The sequence below is a fragment of the Leptonychotes weddellii genome, chromosome 8 (genome assembly GCF_054177405.1).
Source record: "Leptonychotes weddellii isolate Sample4059 chromosome 8, ASM5417740v2, whole genome shotgun sequence".
Taxonomy (NCBI): Eukaryota; Metazoa; Chordata; class Mammalia; order Carnivora; family Phocidae; genus Leptonychotes; species Leptonychotes weddellii.
In genome coordinates, this window is record NC_138376.1 from 59,298,813 (window position 1) to 59,317,897 (window position 19,085).

The following is a 19,085-nucleotide window of genomic DNA, read 5'->3' on the forward strand; positions in this document are numbered from 1 at the left end:
TTATGCTTCCAAAATTCCCAGAAAATGACAGTTTCCCAACTTATTATCAATGAAATGTGGCCAGGGTAGATCCCACTTTAATAACATAGACATTTTCACGGTTACCAGGCAGATGGTATGGTGAGGATAGGGAAAATTTCAAATTCATGCCCCTCAATAACAATTTGCTTGCCAGACAAATCTGTTAGGTGTTCTCTTTGTTGTTTCTGACTGTATGTAGTTGTAAGTCCACACTTCTTAGACCAGCGTATGAAGACCTTGAAAATCTCCCTCTAATTTATCTTTCTGACTCCTGTCAATCTCTATACTCCAAGTCTAGCAGCCACCAATCTGTTTTCTCTTCCTAGAATGCACCGTGTTCCTTCTGGCCCTGTTAGCCTTTGTGTTTTTTTCTTTGTTTAGAATACCTTCCCCTCCATAGTTTGCCTGATAATTTCACTCATCTTTTAGGTCCAGCTCAGCATTACTTCTAGAAACATTCTTGACTTCTAAAAACAGAGCATATTGCTCTTTGTATGGTTCACTTTGTTCACACTGTTCTAGAGTCCCTGTGACATTGGATTGTAGTTATATAATTTGTCTCTTTTCTCTACCAACTAGGACATTCTTTTATTATTATTATTATGATTATCATCATCATCTTAGAGAGGATGGGGGGTGAGGGGCAGAGGGAAAGGGAGAGAGAGAGAATCTTAAGCAGCCTCCACGCCCAACGCCAAGCCCCTCGCAGGTGTAGAGTAGGAATAGGAATAATGGATATATTGGTGTAGGAGTAGGGATAATGAATATAATTCTGGTTCTCTCTTTAGCAGATTTAAATTTCTGTCTCTCAGTCCCAAGCAGAAAACGCAGTTGGTGCATCTCCTGGCCTTTGTCCTCACCCCATTTCTTCTCTCTCCTCCCTCGCGTCCCTTGTAAAACCAAACATAGGCTGTGAGGCCAAGAATAACAGAATAAGAACATCCTTTTCCCCTCTTCCTTCTTCTTCATTTTCTCCCACTCCTCTCCCAATTCTGTTTTGGGCCTGTCCTTCCCCCCTCCTACCTTCATTTCATGGAAACACTTTCACTTTTGTCTCTCATATTTTACTGTGATTTTTAAATTCATGAGCAGGGAAGGTATCCTTTAAAACACTTGGATTTTTAAAAAGATTTTTGAAGTTGATTATTATAAACGTAAATTAACGATTGGAATTCTCCAAGTTTCAAAGTTAGAGTAAGCCGGTCAGGTCATTTTCACGGCACTTGGGCAAAATGCATCTGAATTCCTATTACATGGATTTGCAGGATGAAATCTGAGTTTACCCCTCTAACTCTCCCCTAAATCCTGACAAACAAAATCACTAAAAATGTTTACATGCTTAGTAAGCATTCAAGGAAGCTTTGAATAAAGAGCGGAAGCTTTGAGCAGTGATTCCCAATTTTAAATGCCCATCAGTAACCCTTTCCATCTTTTACTTATAAAATAATACAGATAAAGAGTAGGAGCGGCTAAAAAAGGGTTACATTTTGGAAAGAGAGCATAAATCTCAAAATGAAAAAGTTATCGGAGGTAACAATGCAAATGACATCAGTACAGAACAAATCCAGGGTTAGTGTGTAACATTACAGACCCGCGTCCGCGCCGGGGGACCATGCAGTGACTTTGTGAAGGCTCCACCTCCAGGGACAATTTCATTGGAGCTCACCTGCTCGCTCGCCCCCGCCCCAGCTCCTCTTCCGCATGCGCTCTACAAGCAAACACCTCTGGCCTCCTCTCGTCCCCTTCCCCACCCCCGAATTCCTAACTCCGATTGGTCCGTTTCATGGGTCCTCCCCTTGGGCCCAACCAATAAGGAAGTCGTCTCGGTGCTCCGCCCTCTCTGCCTGCCGGGTGCGGCGGCGTAGCTAGCAAACCCGGTTTGCAAGTGGGGATGGCGGCGTTAGCGGCGACTGCGGGCGGGCTGTTGAGGCTACGTGCGGCGGGGGTGGAAGGACAGTGGCGTCGGCTTCGAGGCGCGGGGCTGCTGCGGGGCTTGCTGCAGCCGGACTCGGCCACTGGGGTTGCGGCGCAGAGGAGGCATGTGGCTCACTTCACTTTCCAGCCGGACCCGGAGCCCCAGGAGTATGGTGAGCTAGGGACTGCCCTGTCTGCTCCTGGTGCAACCCAGCCTCCCAGGCCTGTGGGGGCCTCGCAAGGAGGGCCACCCTGCTTGTGTGGGCGGCGGCCGGCAGGCTGATCTTGCATCTTGGTGTAATTCCTGCCCTGCTTTCTGGAGCCTCCCTACTTTAGGGTCTGACTGTGGTTTCCTCGTCGCTCTATTTTTGTGACTGTACAACCCTCGAGAGGCATTCCCTCAGAACCCTCGAGATGGGTGAGAGGGCATACCGCGGTCTGGAAGGACAGAGGGTGGAGGGGTGGTGCCCAGGGAACGCCTCCTTTTCTCAGTTCTCCGTCCTTAATTTCCCAGCCTTGGCCCTAGGTGTTGTCCCAGTTTGTCCGGAACTGGGCCATTAACTGCAGGCACCGGTATTTAAAAGAGAATTTTTTTCGTATTCTTTAATAATGATGATGATGATTTTTTTTGCTTTGGCAGGGAAGAGGAAGTGGAAGGACTAAGTAATTGAATTGATTTCCCCAAAGTCATAGAACAGGTTGTTCCTGGAGATGGGAAAGAATCCCAGGTTTCTCATTTGAGCCTAGCAATGAGCCTGGGCTGGGCTAGGCTGCCACTTAGCTAAGGAGGGGGTAATTGATGAAGGTGAGGGGAGGAGGAGGCCATCTAGTACGCTCATTGGTAGGAAGGGCAGTAGCAAACTCCTCACAGTATGACAGTTGCATGACTTTTACCATTTCTTCTGCAAGTTATATGTAATCTCTGAAAGATCTAATGTCTATTATCAGAACAATGGAAACAATAAGAGAACATTTACTTTTTCCTTGTCTGATAACTTCTCACATGCTAGATCTGATATTTTTGGAAGGGCCTATACTTGTGAATAATAGGCATGAATATATATTGAGTGCTTACCATAGGCAGGGACTGTGCTGAAAAATTTACATTCATTATTTCATTGGATGCTTAGGACAACCTTTAGAGGTAAGTGATGTTAACTGAAGTCTTGAGATAGTTTGTCCAAGGTTACACGGATAAGTTAGTGATAGCTTCCGCTTTGGATTTTAATTATTTAGAATCTAGAGCTTCCATTCTAAACAATGTGCTATAATGCATGCAGAAATAATTTACTAAGAGGTGTACCACTTTTGTGAAACAGTAGATACCATAAAAGTGAATAGCAATTTTTTCTCACCAACAGGATGAACCTTGAATTCTGTCTTGAAAGCAAAGAAATTTTAGCCCAATACTCGAGAAATAGAATATAGGTCTTCTTAATCTCCCCAGCCTCCTTCCATAATTGTGAAATTACTAAAATCAAGGTAGAATGATAATCACGTTTATATGTTTGTCCTTATGAAAATAAAAATAAATGCATGTTACAGATAATTTGGATAATAGAAAAAAGTAAGAAAAAGTAATCTCACCATCCACTACTATTTGTAAATACTGCTAACATTTTGGTGTGTATCCTTCCAGGTATTTCCTTTCAGTTTAGTGGAATTAAATTATTCCATTGATCAAATTAGCAGAATTAAATTTTTCCTGTAACTGTAGTTTTAACGCAGATACAATCTGCATTACTTAATCAGAAGTATTTCCCCATATGATTACATAGTTTTCATAACCTTCTTTAGAAAGCGGTATGTTCAGGGTGCCTGGGTGGCTTAGTTCCTTAAGCATCTGCCTACGGCTCAGGTCATGATCCTGGGATTGAGCCCCGCACTGGGCTCCCTGCTCAGCAGAGAGCCTGTTTCTCTCTCTCCCTCTGCTTGTGTGCTCTCTCTCTCTGTGTCAAATAAATAAATAAAATCTTAAAAAAAAAAAAAAGGGGGCGACATGTTCCATGGAGTATAAACACTCTAGTTTAGTGGTTCAGATCTTGGCCCTAGAATCAGATTGTCCTAGGTTTGGTTTTGGCCCTGCTACCTATGATTTTGGATTACTCACTTACCGTCTCTAGGCTTCAGTTTCTTTGTAAGTAAGAATTTTATAATAATACCTACTTCAGAGATTGTTACAAAAACTAAATATAGACAGTTGTGTACAATGTACTTAACCCAGTTTGACTACTAAGAAGCACTCACTCAATAAGTGGAAACTTTTAAATAATTACCATTATGCTTTTGTTTTACACTTCTGTGCTGTTATAAATAATGTGGTTAGAAACATTTCATGTATCCTTTATGTATCTGAGATTATTTCTTTAGAATAAAGTCCTAGGGATGAGATTTCTGACTCAAGATAGGAACAGTTTAATGGATTTTTAATACATAGTTCAAATTATAGTTTATACTTCCATTTGCATGTATAAGAGTCTGAGTATTGGGTGTCATGATAAAATCACAGTCGTGCTGTGATACTGTGATTTATAATAAGAAATACATATTGGTCTTTGTCCCCTTTTCCTGGCACAGAGCTCCTAAACCTTTGCAATTCCCTTTGATGAGAGCAATAAAGGTGCCTTGTTACGCTGGTGGTAACTTTTTGAAAGCTCCTAGTTCATCTAAGGATGGAAGCTGGTCACTAGAGGAATCGATCGTGTGATTTCAGTCCCACCCCCGACCTCTGCAGAGGGGAATGGTTCTGGAGGTTGAATGAATTTAATTAGTCATGACTATGTAAAGAGACCTCCTTTGAAAACCCAAAAGGATGGGGTTCAGAGAGCATTTGGGTTGGTGAATAGGTAGAGATTCAGGGATAGTGGCATGCTCAGAGAGCGTGGGAGCTGTGCCCTTGACCCATACCTTGCCCAATGCATCTCTTCCATCTGGCTGTTCCTGAGTCATGTCCTTTTATAATAAACCAGTAATCTTGTAAGTAAAATATTTCTCTGAGTTCTGTGAGCCGTTCTAGCAAATTAATTGAACCCAAAGAGGGAATGGTGGGAACCTCCAATCTATAGCCAGTGAGTCAGAAGCATGGGTGACAACCTGGACTTGTGATTGGCATGTGAACTGGGAGGTGGGCACAGTCTTATGACTGAGCCCTTAACCTGTGGGGTCTGACACTAACTCCAGGCAGATGGTGTCAGAATTGGGTCGCATTGTAGGGCACCCAGCTGGTGGTGCAGAATTGCTTGGTTGTGTGTTAAAAAAACACACAGATTGAAATTGGGATCAGAATTGTGTGTGTGCACGCATGCTTGGGTGTGTTGTTCTAATTGCACTTTGTTATAATATGTACTTGTTTTATTTCTATTAAGGAGTAATTACCAGATATTTGTTTGCCAGATTTATTTTCTCTTGTGAATTGGATGTTCCTCGTCTTTGCATATTTAAAAAATTATATGCCTAGTAATTTTGTCTATCAGTACGAATCCTATCTACCATTACTGAACAACTGTCTATTCCAGGTGTGATAGACATCAGTCTGTAATCCTCACAGTAACCTTGGGACCTAGAGAGTGTTATGCTCATTTTATAGATGAGAAAATTGAAGCTCAGAGATGTTAGTGGCTGGCCCAAGTCTGAGGAGTAGCAGGGCCAGAATGTGAACCCAATAGGTCTATCTTCAGAGCCTCTCACACTACTGTTCTGCTCATGTTTTGTATATTAAAGATATTAATGAAGATAGTAACTCTTTGTCTTTCATGTATGCTACAAATAGTTTTATTTTTAAAATTTTGGTTATTTTTACACATGAAAGAGACTGCTTAAATAGAGTGATGGTCAGGGTCGACTCTGAGGAGGTGACATTTAAGCTTCACTGTGAGGAATGACTAAGGAATTACTTCCAACGTAGAAGAACAGTGTTCTCCTGGAAGGAAAAAGGGCAAGCAATGGGGAAGCCCCCATTGTGAGGTAGGCTTGTTCTGTGGCGTCTGGAAAAGCCTTTGTGGTTACGCTGGGGGAGGCAGGCCGCTCTCAGAAATCAAGGGTAGACCAAAGAATCTCTTTCTGTGGGGATGAAGGTCTTCTTCCCAGCATTAGAATTTGTAGAGAAGGGAACAACAGGAGCAAAGAGCGGCCAGAAAGCATAGGCTTTTATGAGGAATGAGAAGGAGTGAGTTCGTTTGGAGGAAAAAGAGGAGGGGTAGGAAATAAGTTTGGAAAGCCAGAAGAAAGATTGGGGGAGAGAAAAGATTGAATATATCCAATGTAGCTTACACTGTGCTGGGTGCGTTACATTCAGATTCAGGTTTGATTCTGTGGGCTGGGGAGGGCCATCACTTGCTTATAGGTAAGAGAGTGACTTGCGATGTGCTCGTGCATTGTTATGAGGAGAGTTTATAGAATTGATTAATGAAGGGAAAGTAAGGAGACAGAGCGATCAGAGGGATATTGTACTGTCCATGTGAGAGGATATAATTGTTTAAAGGTTGGGGGGTGTCAGCGGGGATGATTGTGTGTTTTGAAGGCATTGACTAGATCTGGTGCTCTTTTGCCTGTGGGGGCTGAGGGGAAGGGGTATCAAAGATGACTTGACATTTTTAGCCTGGGATGCCGAAAGGAGGGTGAGTGGTGGTATCACTGATACAGATAAGGGATGCTGGAAGAGAGAAACACGTTTTTGGAGAGAGGATGACTTAGGTTTGGATGTGTTGATTGGATGTTGTAGTGCGTTTGGGCTGCTGTAACAAAAGTACCATAGACTGGTGGCTTATAAACATCAGTAACTTATTTCTCACAGTTTTAGAGGCTGGGAAGTCCAAGATCAAGGAATTGACAGATTTGGCTTCTGGTGAGGCCCTGCCTCTTGGTTCTTAGCCGGCTGTCTTCTCACTGTGACCTCACATAGTGGAAGGGAGCTCTGTGGGGTCTCTTTCTATAAGGGCATGAATCCCATTCAGGAGGGCTCCACCTTCATGACCTGTTCATCTCCGGAAGCCCCATGTCCAAGTACCGTCATGCTGGGGATGAAGTTTCAACATACGAATGTTGAGGGGGAGGACACAAACATTTATTCCATAGTATTGGAAGTGTTGGCAGAATATAGCATTATGAGGTAGGCTCATCTGAGTGTTAGTCTGGCACCAACACAACCATGTCAAAAGTTGGGAACCTTTGAGACTAGATAATTCTCTCCATGTGTCTTTTCCCTGTCTTATTTAGAATTGCCCCAAATCGAGTCCTTCCTGTTTTCTCTTCCTACTTTGTTTTCTTCTTCTGACTTTATCATTGTTCATCCAGACTTTTCCATGGTACCCCGAAGAATGGTAATAATGACGGCAGACACTTTTATCAGAGCTTACCAGGTACCAAACACTATTCTGAGTGCTTACATGTAGCAATTCATTTAATCCTCATGTAACAGTGCTGTGATAGAGATCCTGTTATCATCCAAATTTTATGGTAAAGAAACTTAGATGCAAATAGGTTTTAAATGGTTAAACTTCTACTTTTTTTTTAAGATTTCATTTATTTGACAGAGAGAGAGAGTACAAGCAGGGGGAGTGGCAGAGGGAGAGGGAGAAGCAGGATCCCTGCTGAGTAGAGAGCCCAATGCGGGGCTTGATCCCAGGACCCTGGGATCATGACCTGAGCCAAAGGCAAACGCTTAACCATCTGAGCCACCCAGGCGCCCCTAAACTTATACTTTTTTTTTTTTTTAAGATTTTATTTATTTCATTTGAGAGAGAGAGAGTGAGTGAGAGGGGTAGGGGTGGCGAAGAGCAGAGGGAGATGGACAAGCAGACTCCACACTGAGCGTGAGCCCAATGCAGCGCTTGATCTCACGACCCTGAGATCATGACCTGAGCTGAAATCAAGAGTCTGACGCTTAATCACCTTAACCCACGTCCCCCTCTACTTTTTGACATTTAAACTTCCTTCATTGCACTGTTTTGCTCCCCAAGAACACATCTGGGCCTCTCCCCTGTCCCTGATTTTAGGCATTATGTGTATGTATAGGTTTCTTTATTCATTGTATGCATTTTAATTTTCTATGCATTTTAATTTTCTCCTGGATACTAAACTTTGTGCCAGGTGCTTAGCACAAAATACAAATGTGGATATGGACCCGTGCTCATGGAATTTGAAGTCTAGTGGGGGAGATGGACAACAAATAGCAAGCAAATGCATACTTAAATCAATCCCAGTTGCAATAAATGACCTATAGGAAATGTTCCGGTGCAGGAAAAAAGAATAATAGAGATCTAGTGAGACCCCTAAGAAGAGGTAGCATTTAACTAGGCTCTAAGGGATCACGAAGGAGTATCCAAAGAGGTGTGAAGCAGGTGCCAGGCAGAGGACCCAGTGTGCATGAAGGTCCTGATGTTGCAGGGAGCTTGGTTTGGGGGAATTGAGAGAAGAGTCAGGTGCTGAGCCTTGGGGATAATGGTACACAATAGGACTTCTGAAGTGGGCAGGTATGAGATCAAGCAGGGTTTTGTGGACATGATTTGGAGTGGGGCTTTATTCTGGGTGCAGTCAGAGAACTTAGAAGGGTTTTGAGCAGAGGAGTAACATGAAATGCAGTACTTTTTAGGACTTAATTGTAGTAGCCCTTTGTTGAATGAGCGGTGAAGGAGTAGAAGTGAGGAGGTGGTACTATGGACTGAATGTATCTTCCCCATCCCCTCATTCTTATGTTTACGGGCACTTTAAAAAGGCATTTATGATTATAGATCCTTCATTTATATTTTAATACAAAATGTTCTGTCCCTCCTATTTGAATTCTCTATGAAACTTACTTTATGGGGTAGAGGTTGGGAAACGCTGTAATAGGGATTAGAATGGATAGAGGTACGTATGTGGCACATACAAAGGGATTCCTGGAGGACAGGGCACCTGGGGGGGGGGTGGTGGGTAGAAGAGGTTTTGTTGGGAGAAAATAGGTAGTTTCTTAGGCATCTTTCCATTTCACCGTGTGGTTAGTGCCAGATTATGCCACTAAAATCATTCCTCCATCATGCTTCAACGGGCATGTCCTGATTGTCATGTGTGGGTTAGGCACTAAGTGCTGAGCTTTCTAAGGAATATGACATGACAATGCTATGCTATCCAGGTGTATACCAAGGACTAGGCAGCTCAGAGGAGGCCCAGTGCTGAATGTGCTGGCAGAACCTTTGGTTTCTGAAAGTAGACCCTCACTTTCCGTATCACAGCTGTGTATTTTTATTTGTTCATGGTCTAACTACAAAGGCACTTAACTGTCTGCCTGCCCTGCTGTTGACCTTGTTTATTTCTAGACACTGCTCCTTGGGCACCTATTTGCCCCTTTTGTCTCGATCCTCTAGTTCTGTGGAAGGCTTCTCCTTTCAATGGTGCTGCATACTGAAGAGTTATTCAGAATAACTGAATTCTCCATCTCAGTATCACTTCTGCCTCATTCCCCCTCCCCTGCAGTCTGACTCTGAATTGTAACATAGGTAGATATTTTTTCCTACTGTATTTCTTCCTCTTTAAGTGGTTGATTAACAATTTACTTTGTATATTTTATCTTTATTGAACTAGCCTCATATGTTTCTTTGTTCAGTCATTCATTCAACAAAAATTTTCGAGCACCTACTACGTGGCAGGCATTGTTATAAGCACTAAGCATGTACTTCTGATCAAAAGCAGGTAAGAATCCCTGCCCTCTTGGGGCTTCTGTTCCATTGTGTTCCTTATATTCCACCGACACTACATTACATACCACTTTATCTTTGCAGCAGTGATAATGAGCTGGTTTTTCACAATGCTCTACTTAGGACAGGTTCAAGTGATCGGCTCACTCCATCCGTAAAGCTATGTTTTACCAATTGGTATCCATTAGCTGGTATCCCTGACTAGGGAAATTGCACTGCTGTGTCCATTTTTGTTTTGTTTTAACTTTTTATCTTGGAAAGAAGAGTTGTCAGTCTGGTTTTGAAATTTAGCAGCCATTTATTAATACTGGTAATTGTATGATTTGGCAGCAGTGTTTAATAATTTTTTAGTGTTCATAGTTAGACGTGCTACAGGTACATACTTTATCATGAGAGAACATAGGCATATCTTATCAATGATCTTTAATATAACCTGTAGGAGAATAAGTAATTCTAAGGTGAATAAATATTTAAAGTGATCTCACATGTGAACAATTTGTGATTTCTTCCCCACTCATTCACAGACCACACTGCAACTTTAAAAATAATTGAAAGATAGCTGTTGCGCTATTAAAAATTATTTAAATCTTTTAAAAGCATCTAGTAGCATAGCAGTTAATCCAAACCCCTAAAATTTTGCATCTATTTGAAAAAAAGTATTTAGGAGTGGAAATTTTTGTGCTTACATGGAAATAAAGCCTTTAAATACCCATACTTATAAATTACTTTCCTACAAGATGAGTAGATTCTTTGTGGGTAATTAAGCAATACCTTCCAGATTTACTTGGTATGATTTTTAGTATTAAAGTATTTGCTTTTTTTGTACTCCAAACTCATCGAAGCAATGAAATAAGATGTCTTGGAGGCATTCAGGTTTAATTCAGATGGTCAGCACACTTGAAATAAATGCCACTTTAGATGTTTAGGCATTTTTATCCTTCTTAGGTTCTTAGCTATGAACATCATAATAGACAAAAATCTTGCTTTAGGAAATGTATGAAATGGGAGAAAGAATGGGAATGTCACGGTGGTAGGATAAAAGGTTTGCCCTAAACCATTGTCATCTGATGCCGCGTACCAATAAGCACTTTTAAAGAGGTTTTATACAGTGGAGAAGGATTTAAGGCAAGTATCTATTAAATGATATAGCCTTAGCCTGAAGAAAAATAGATTATGAGTCATGGACATGTGGTGTGATTATGTATCCTTTGGCATACATGGCATAACAATACTTTCTGGAATGAATTCCTATTATCCCCATCAAGAATAAGAGTAGATTTGTATTTTTTTTTTTTTTGAAGATTTTATTTATTTATTTGACAGAGAGACACACAGCAAGAGAGGGAACACAATCAGGGGGAGTGGGAGAGGGAGAAGCAGGCTTCCCGCCGAGCAGGGAGCCCGATGCGGGGCTCGATCCCAGGACACTGGGATCATGACCTGAGCTGAAGGCAGACTCTTAACGACTGAGCCACCCAGGTGCCCCAGATTTGTTGTTTTTTTTTTTTAAAGATTTTATTTATTTATAAAAATAAGAGTAGAAACAGGCCTTTATTTTCGGCAGAGAGGGCAGCAGGGCAGATCCAAGTGGGCATTGCCCAGACCTGAAGCCCGGGCATTCGGCAGTGTGGAAGGGGTCAGAGCAGGTAGCGAGTCAGAAGGTTGAGTATCAGTGGATGATGGACGATGTCATAAATCAGAGCGTGCTGTGGATCCAGGCTGGGCTTGGGACGAAGATGGGTCTCCAGGATAAGGGTGAGTGGCCAGCGTGTGTGACAGCCAGAGTGTTGATGGTACCGTTGTGACCCACACTGAATTAGGCCGTGGCTTTTGGGACACAGCAGGCTACCGAGGAACACAGAGGTTAGATGGGACCGTAGTCAGGGTAATTAGCAGGTGTTCAAGGGATTTGCTGCCAGCATGGCTGTGGGTTAAAATGAACACTGGTGCACAGATCAGGCCCTAAAGTGAAGGTGGCCTGTGGATCAGAGAAGATTCAGGCAGAAGCTTTTCTCTGCCCTGAAGAGTGTTTTTGGAGAGGAGCTGACCCCAAGTTCTGGGCAGCACCAAGACTGAAAGCTCTAAAGTAATGATGTTCCTGAATTCTAACATTTGGAACTTTATTAAATAAAGTTTTATACCATTCAAGATAATACCAAGGTCAGGATGAAGGACACGGGCAAAGTCCAGTTTCTAATAATAAATAGCTCCTATTTATTTAGCACTCATTGTGTCAGGTACTGTCCTAAGTGCTTTCCATGTACTGTTCCATTTCACCCTCCTATCAACCTATTTAGGGAGCCAGAGGTTGGCTTGCAGAAATAATACTTGAGCAGTAAGACAGTAGGAATTACTCAGCCTCGTGTGTCGAGGCATGGGCTTGTAGTACTCTCCAAACACCAGCAAGTTCTGAGTGCTCAAGTTTATCATTAGCCTTCCTCCCTCATTGTTTCATGGCGCATGGCTATTTGCTGTTACTGGCATATTTAACATGTGCCTCGGGTCATGTGCACTTTTAATGATGTATTTAACCCCTGTCCAGAGCGTCTTCCCAGACCACTTTTACTCTGGCTGGTTCCCTTTTCCGACTTCCCATCACTTTTATTTATTATCTCTACACATTTGGTGACTTGATTAAATTCCTTTTTCCTTTTTTATACTTGTTTTTTAATTGCTTAATATGTGTAAATTTTGCTTCATCATCAAGCGCAGAAGTCTATATTGCTTTTGTACTTTCCACAAAACTAGCCTCATTGTGAATAATCCAATAAATTCACATAGTGTATTCTGTATCTTCCTTTCTACTTTGATTTTAATCATGTTTTAATCAACTTTTAAGAAACTAGTTATTTTTTTATACATCTTGCAGTGTAGGAATGTTACTTAAAAATTTTTTTCTTTAAATTTTCACAGGGCAAACTCAGAAAATGAATCTTTTCCAGGCGATAACAAGTGCCTTGGATAACTCATTGGCTAAAGATCCTACTGCAGGTAAACTTCCTTTGTGTGTGAGTGTGGTAGCTGTGTTAATTCAGAATTGAAAATTTGCTGGAAATATTGCGTCTGAAGCTCAACGGTTAACATTATGTCTCCCTGAAAATTTTTAAAAGATCTGATCAAATGATTAAGGTTAAATAATCAGATTATGATATTAACACATTTTTTAAAATCAATTCATTATAAATTAGTTCTCATGTATATCTAACATCATCAAGTCAACTTTCTCCCATAGTATGTGTGGTCCTGATATTATATTAATACTTTCTGGATTAATACCTACCGTGTACTTCTGTTTCTCCAGCATATAGAAAAAAATGGGAGGTACCACTTCATTCAGATTTATGAATCTGTTTATGAAATGAAGATTTGATTCCACGCTTTCCTTTGAGATACATTGTCATCCCACTTACAAGATTTTTTTGAAATACCTTTTATATTTGTAAATAACTTTATCTTATCAAATTTAATTATTGGTATAAAAACAGTTGTTCTGTATGTTTTCTAAATTTGGTTGGCTTTACTTCATATATATATGTATTAGTATATATAAATATATATATTTAGTATACCTTGGGCTTCCACTTGAGAATCCCTGGTTTTAAGGTAAAGCAAAGTAGAGGTTATTTGTTAGGAGGAGGTGAGAGCTACACTAGTGGATGATGAGATCTTGCTTTGTTTGAATGTCATCTGAGAATGATTGATCTCAAAGAGTAAATAAGGGTGAATTGTTTTCCTAAGGTCCACAAAGCTGGTTAGGTGAGTTAATAAATTCAGCTCCATGAACACCCATTTTTATTGTCATTGCCTTGCTCACTATCTCCCACCATACTTGCCTCCTTTCACACAATTTAGGTTCTTTTCCTACTTTGGACTGTTCTCTCACCTTGGAATGCTTTTCCCTCAGCCCTTCAGATTGTTGTCTTTCACTGTAGACCATGTAAGAAAGAGAACCACTGGTGGAGGACTTGAGCTTGGAGTGTGAGTCATAGTTCTGCCCCTTGCTTTCCCACTGGTCAAATTACTTTACTACTGCTCTGGCCTCGTTTTCTTCATGGGTAAAACAAGGTGACATTCTAGATCAGTGGTTCTTTGTCAGTTGGGGTGATTGTAATCCCCCTTCTTCCTTTATGTTTAACGACTTCTGGAGACACTTTTAGCGGTCACAACTGTGTGTGTGTGTGTGTGTGTGTTTTGGAGTGGGGGGCGCAACTGTCATCCACTGGGTAGAGACCAGGGATGCTGCTCTCTGTCTGCAATGCACAGAACAGGCTGCTACAATGAAAGAATTATTCAGTCCAAACTGTCAGTGATGTTGAAGTTGAGAAGCCTTGATTTAAACCTCGGATTCATTTGTTTTCTGATTTAAAGTGTAAACATTTAAATTACTTATTTTTTGTTGTCAGTATCACTTAAGGGTTATTAAATAAAACATGTTCTTTAAACATTGTTTTTCAGTAATATTTGGTGAAGATGTCGCCTTTGGAGGAGTCTTTAGATGTACAGTTGGCTTGCGAGACAAGTATGGTAAGTCACCATCTTTATATATGAATAGTATTCCTGTATAACTTTTCCTTAAATATCTTGAAGATACAAAAGATGCCTGTTCCATTGTTTGCCATATCCTTATTGTATAGATAGTTGTTGGTTTTTGTTTTTATTTTTGTTGTTTGGTTTAGTTTTCCATTTCCATAGCCATCCACAGAATCCTTTGGCCTAGATTTCTCCTGATGTGTTCTAATTGCAGTATCTCTCTGATCTGGTTCAGATCACACATATTATAGATGCCAAAGTCATCTTCATTAAATGTATTGTTTTTCATGTCATTCAAATCCAGGAAGATTTGATCTCTTACTACTGCCTACCTTACCCAATTTTGATTCCAGTGTCTCTAGTTCAAGATTCTGCCCTACTGGTCTCTGTTAATAGATTTCATCTTTTATTACCTGTATTAGTCAGGGTTCTCCAGAGAATTAGAAGCATTAGGATATATATATATATATATATTTGTAGCTATGTATGTGTGTATATATGTATGGGTATTATATATTCATCTATATCTATTTGTATTTATATGCATCCCTCTCTCTATATATCTATGTCTTCACCTATATCTATATTGAGAAAGAGAGAGAGATTTATTTTTTTTTTTTAAAGATTTTATTTATTTATTCATGAGAGACAGAGAGAGAGAGGCAGAGGGAGAAGCAGGCTCCCAAGGAGCAGAGAGCCCGATGCGGGACTCGATCCCAGGACCCTGGGATCATGACCTGAGCCGAAGGCAGACGCTTAACCATCTGAGCCACCCACGCGCCCGAGAGATTTATTTTTTAAGGAATTGGCTCACATAATGAGGGGGCTGGCAAGTCTGAAATCTGTAGGGCAAGCCAGCAAGCTGGAAACCCAGGCAGGGTTTCTATGTTGCAGTCTTCAGGCCGAATTTCTTCTTGTTGGGGAAACCTGTCTTTTTTCCTAAGGCCTTCAAATGACTGGGTGAAGCTCATCATATTATGAAGGGCCATCTGCTTTACTGAAAGTCTAGTGATTTAAATGTTAATCACATCTAAAGAATACTTTCACAGCAATACCTATACTATTTGACCAAACAACTGGGCACCATCATCTAGCCGAGTTGACATATGAGATTTACTATTCCCTCTTCCAAAAAAAAAAAAAAAAATTCACCATCCCATTATCCTTCCACACGTCTTACCTCAGCTGATCTCTGTCTTTTGCTTGGCATGTGATTGATTTCTGCCTATTGCTTTTACTCATTTCATTTGACTCAGACTTCAAACAGTGCATTTTGGCCCATCCAAGCATCCTCCCTCCTGACTTGCTGTGTAAGGAATATATTTCAACTCCTTACTGTTAGGGGTGACTTTGAGGTGATTTGACTTTTCGTTTCTTCTTTCAGTCTTACCTAAACTGGAAGTCAGCAAAGTGCTTAAGTTTAGGGGGAAGAGTAGACATCTACCTTTCTTTTTACCTTTGCCACTGCTCTCTAAAGAGACAGGAGAGGGCGCCTGGGTGGCTCAGTTGGTTAAGCGACTGCCTTCGGCTCAGGTCATGATCCTGGAGTCCCTGGATCGAGTCCCGCATCGGACTCCCTGCTTGGCAGGGAGCCTGCTTCTCCCTCTGACCCTCTCCCCTCTCATGTGCTCTCTGTCTCTCTCATTCTCTCTGTCTCAAATAAATAAATAAAATCTTTAAAAAAAAAAAAAAAGAGACAGGAGAAAGCAGTGGGACAGGACTCAGAAAATCAACCTGCTATAAAGAGAAGAGAACTATAAGCAAGGTGGAACATGATGCCATGATGTCCTGGATTCAAATATAACACAACCTCAGAGAAGAGTGGAAAAAGAAAGAACAACAATTAGGAAAAAAAAAATCTGAAAGCTGTTTAGAGATTGAGATAGTTGGGCCAATCTCAACTGTCTCACACTATCTCAGTTAGTTCCAGCTAATTCAGGTGCCTACAAACTTTAGCTCTTTAAAAAAAAATTGAAAAGCCTTTATATACATTTGATTTCAAAAGCAATGCATATGCATTGAAGAAAATTTGGAAAATATAGAAAAGCATAAAGGAGAAACATAAAATTGTCCATACTTCCAAAGATAACCTAGAGAAAACCATGGTACCCCTCTTGGTTTACACACTTCTAGATCATATTTGAATATATTTGAATATGTTTGCATATATTAACTAATGTTTAAAACATTGAATTATGCTTTTGTTTTCTTCCTAGGATTTTCAGCTCCGCTTACATTGCCCACCTGTTCTTGCATGTTGTCTACTTTATCCATTGGAACCCTTCACATGTTCATCATAGTTGTTTTAAATCCCCTGGTCTGGTAATTCCAATCCCTGCCCTATCTGGTTCTGATGCTTGCTCTGTCTCCTCAAACTGATTTTGCCTTTTGGTGTGCCTTGTAATTTTCTCTCGCTAGATGGACATGATGCACTGGGTGAAAGGAACTGCTGTAAATAGGCCTTTAGGGATGTGGTGATGAGGTGTTTGGGGAAGGGAAGCATTCTGTAGTCCTGTGATTAGGTCTCAGTCCTTTATTGAGCCTATGCCTCTGGACTGTGAACTTCATAGGTGTTTTTTTCTCTCTCTCAGGTGGGACAGGAGGGCTGTTGCTGCCTGGATTTGGGCATTGTCCTTCCCCCAGGTCAATTACACTCTGACAGTAAATACCCAGGTTTCCCTTGATGTCAGGCCTTTTTAAGAAGGGAGTGCTCTGGCGTATTTCAAAATGGTTCCTTGTCTGCTTCCCCAGCTGGAAGCAAGAGGGGATTTTTCTCCTGTGTTTATCCTAGGAATCTGGTCGAGCTCCTGGAGGTAAGCCTCACAATATTGGGGAGGCCTCCTTAGGACTGGGTCCTTGGAGTTTTTAACTCTCAGGCTTGTTTGCACTGAGCCTCCAGCAACTCCTCAATTACAGTTCAAGTTTTCCTTCCCTGGCACTGGCTCTCACAGTGGTTTTTACTCCTTAGTCCCAGCTCTGGTAAGTCAAGATTTCCCGTATTCCTCTGTCTGTCTCTTCAGTCTCAAGGACAGCAGTTTGCTCTGTGTCCTCTCCTCTCTCTCGGGTCCAAGAAGAGTTGTTCATTTTTCAGTCTGTGCGGCTTTTGACTTGCTGTTAGGACAGAGTGGCTACTTCCAAGCTCCTCACGTGTGGAATTGGAAACCAGAGGTCGAATTATAGTTGAGCTACTTAGGCTTGTCTACATCTGGTGTAGCTGTGCGGCTGCGCAGTTTCTCGCCTCGCTCTCCCTGTCTTGCCCTCGCCAGTGTGGTAGCGGGCCGAGTGCTTGTTGAGGCCGGCGAGGCTTCTGTTGGCTGCCTGCCCAGGTTCTCATCGGTGGTGCTCTTCTGACTGCACCCATTCTGTCTGGGGCATGGCACCCCTGTCCCCTGCTGCTCACTGGGGACTGGCGAATTTCTAAATCCAGTGTAGACCTCCGGCTTGAGCTTCACATCTGTGTTCTCATTATACCATGGCACATCATCACCTCGGTGTTCCAGTCACTTCAAACGCAGCATTTCCAAACTCTTATTTTCAGACTCTGCGGAGTGCATTTTCTCCACCCAGCAGATCCACAGTGACCATTGCACTTGCTATCTCGGTGACTACGCCACTATCCGTTCAGTTACCTGAGCCAGAAACTGGGGGGCGGGATCTGAGTCTCTTCCTCCTTTCCCATTCTTTACCCCCAGTCATCTTCACGGTTTGTCTCTAAAGTGACCTCTCCTTTCCATTCTCACCTCCCTGGTCTGCCTTCAGATCCTTAATCATCTTTGCTTGGACAGTTTCACTGCTGTTCTTAGCAATCTGCCTCCCTCCAGTCCCCACCTGGCCGCCAGTGTGACCGTTCTAAAAGGCACAACTCATGGCAGCTTATACAAAAGACTCTGAGATCTGTCCTCTACCTACCTACCTGACCTCATTCAATTTATTTACCAATATTGAATCGCTAGATGTTTTCCCTAAGCCTCTGCTTTTTCCCCATCTCTCGTCCTTTGCACATGCCATTTGGATCTCTCTCATCCGATTCCCTGGTAAGCTCCACTTTTGCCTTCAGAAGTTTCCTCTAGAAAGCTCTTCCTGACTCTCCAAGCAGACTCAGGCACTAGGTTTCACTGCTCAGATTTTATACCTTTTACATAGTGCAGGCTGCAGTGTCGTCTCCCCACCCACATCTCTGCCCCAGACAGCTTCTGGAAGGCCACGGATATTTAAGTCATCTGTGCATCCCAAGCTCCTCATATCGTGTCTGTCTGTACTTATGAAGTGGATGTTGTTGAGTGAACTTACCCTTCACTCTCTCACCAAGACAATGTCCCACTGCCTCAGAAAGGGGATTTCCTTATTTCCCTTTAATGATGTTTGGTTGGTCAGATTTTTTTCTTAAAACAGCGAGAAACTCTCACTTGAAAAAGTCCTCTACTCATCAAGGCACCTGCAGATTTAGGTCTCTACGACACGGGGCTGAGCTAATTAAGCACTAACTTTTAGCTGTATTGTCAGCTGCTGTGAATTTTTTTTTTCTTTTTTTAACAAACGCTTTAGGACTATGAATTGAAGTTTTGAATAATTCCAGGTTGGTCAATATGAACAATTAAATCAACTCTCTCTAATGAGACTGAGTGAACATCAGTCTTCAGGAGCGAAGAATAAAGGAAGTGGTGAAGAGAAATCTATTAAAATAGAACTTTTCCCGGGCGCCTGGGTGGCTCAGTCGGTTAAGCGGCTGTCTTCGGCTCAGGTCATGATCCCAGGGTCCTGGGATCGAGTCCCACATCGGGCTCCCCGCTCTGCAGGGAGCCTGCTTCTCCCTCTCCCTCTCCCTCTGCCTACTTGTGTTCTCTCTCTATCTCTCTGTCAAATAAATAAATAAGATCTTTAAAAAAAAAAAATAGAACTTTTCCCATATTTAAAAAAATAGCATATATCTTTTAAAAATAATTCTCTGCC

At 41.8% G+C, this 19,085-nt stretch overlaps 1 protein-coding gene across 6 annotated transcripts in view; it reads left to right on the forward strand.

The window, feature by feature from the left end:
- Window positions 1-1,870: 1,870 nt before the first annotated feature.
- The window catches only part of BCKDHB (branched chain keto acid dehydrogenase E1 subunit beta), a 205,376-nt gene continuing 188,161 nt past the window's right edge, over window positions 1,871-19,085 (forward strand). For 3 of the 6 annotated variants that reach the window (XR_014147773.1, XM_081828584.1, XM_081828583.1), the window contains exons 1-3: window positions 1,871-2,108; window positions 12,519-12,596; window positions 14,061-14,129. Coding sequence is in view for 3 of the 6 variants with exons in the window: in XM_081828584.1 (XP_081684710.1) it covers window positions 1,913-2,108; window positions 12,519-12,596; window positions 14,061-14,129 (343 nt within the window). In the remaining 3 variants the exon portion in view is untranslated. The remainder of the gene's footprint in view (window positions 2,109-12,518; window positions 12,597-14,060; window positions 14,130-19,085) is intronic. The other 3 variants (XR_014147774.1, XR_014147775.1, XM_081828582.1) reach the window with 1 other exon arrangement.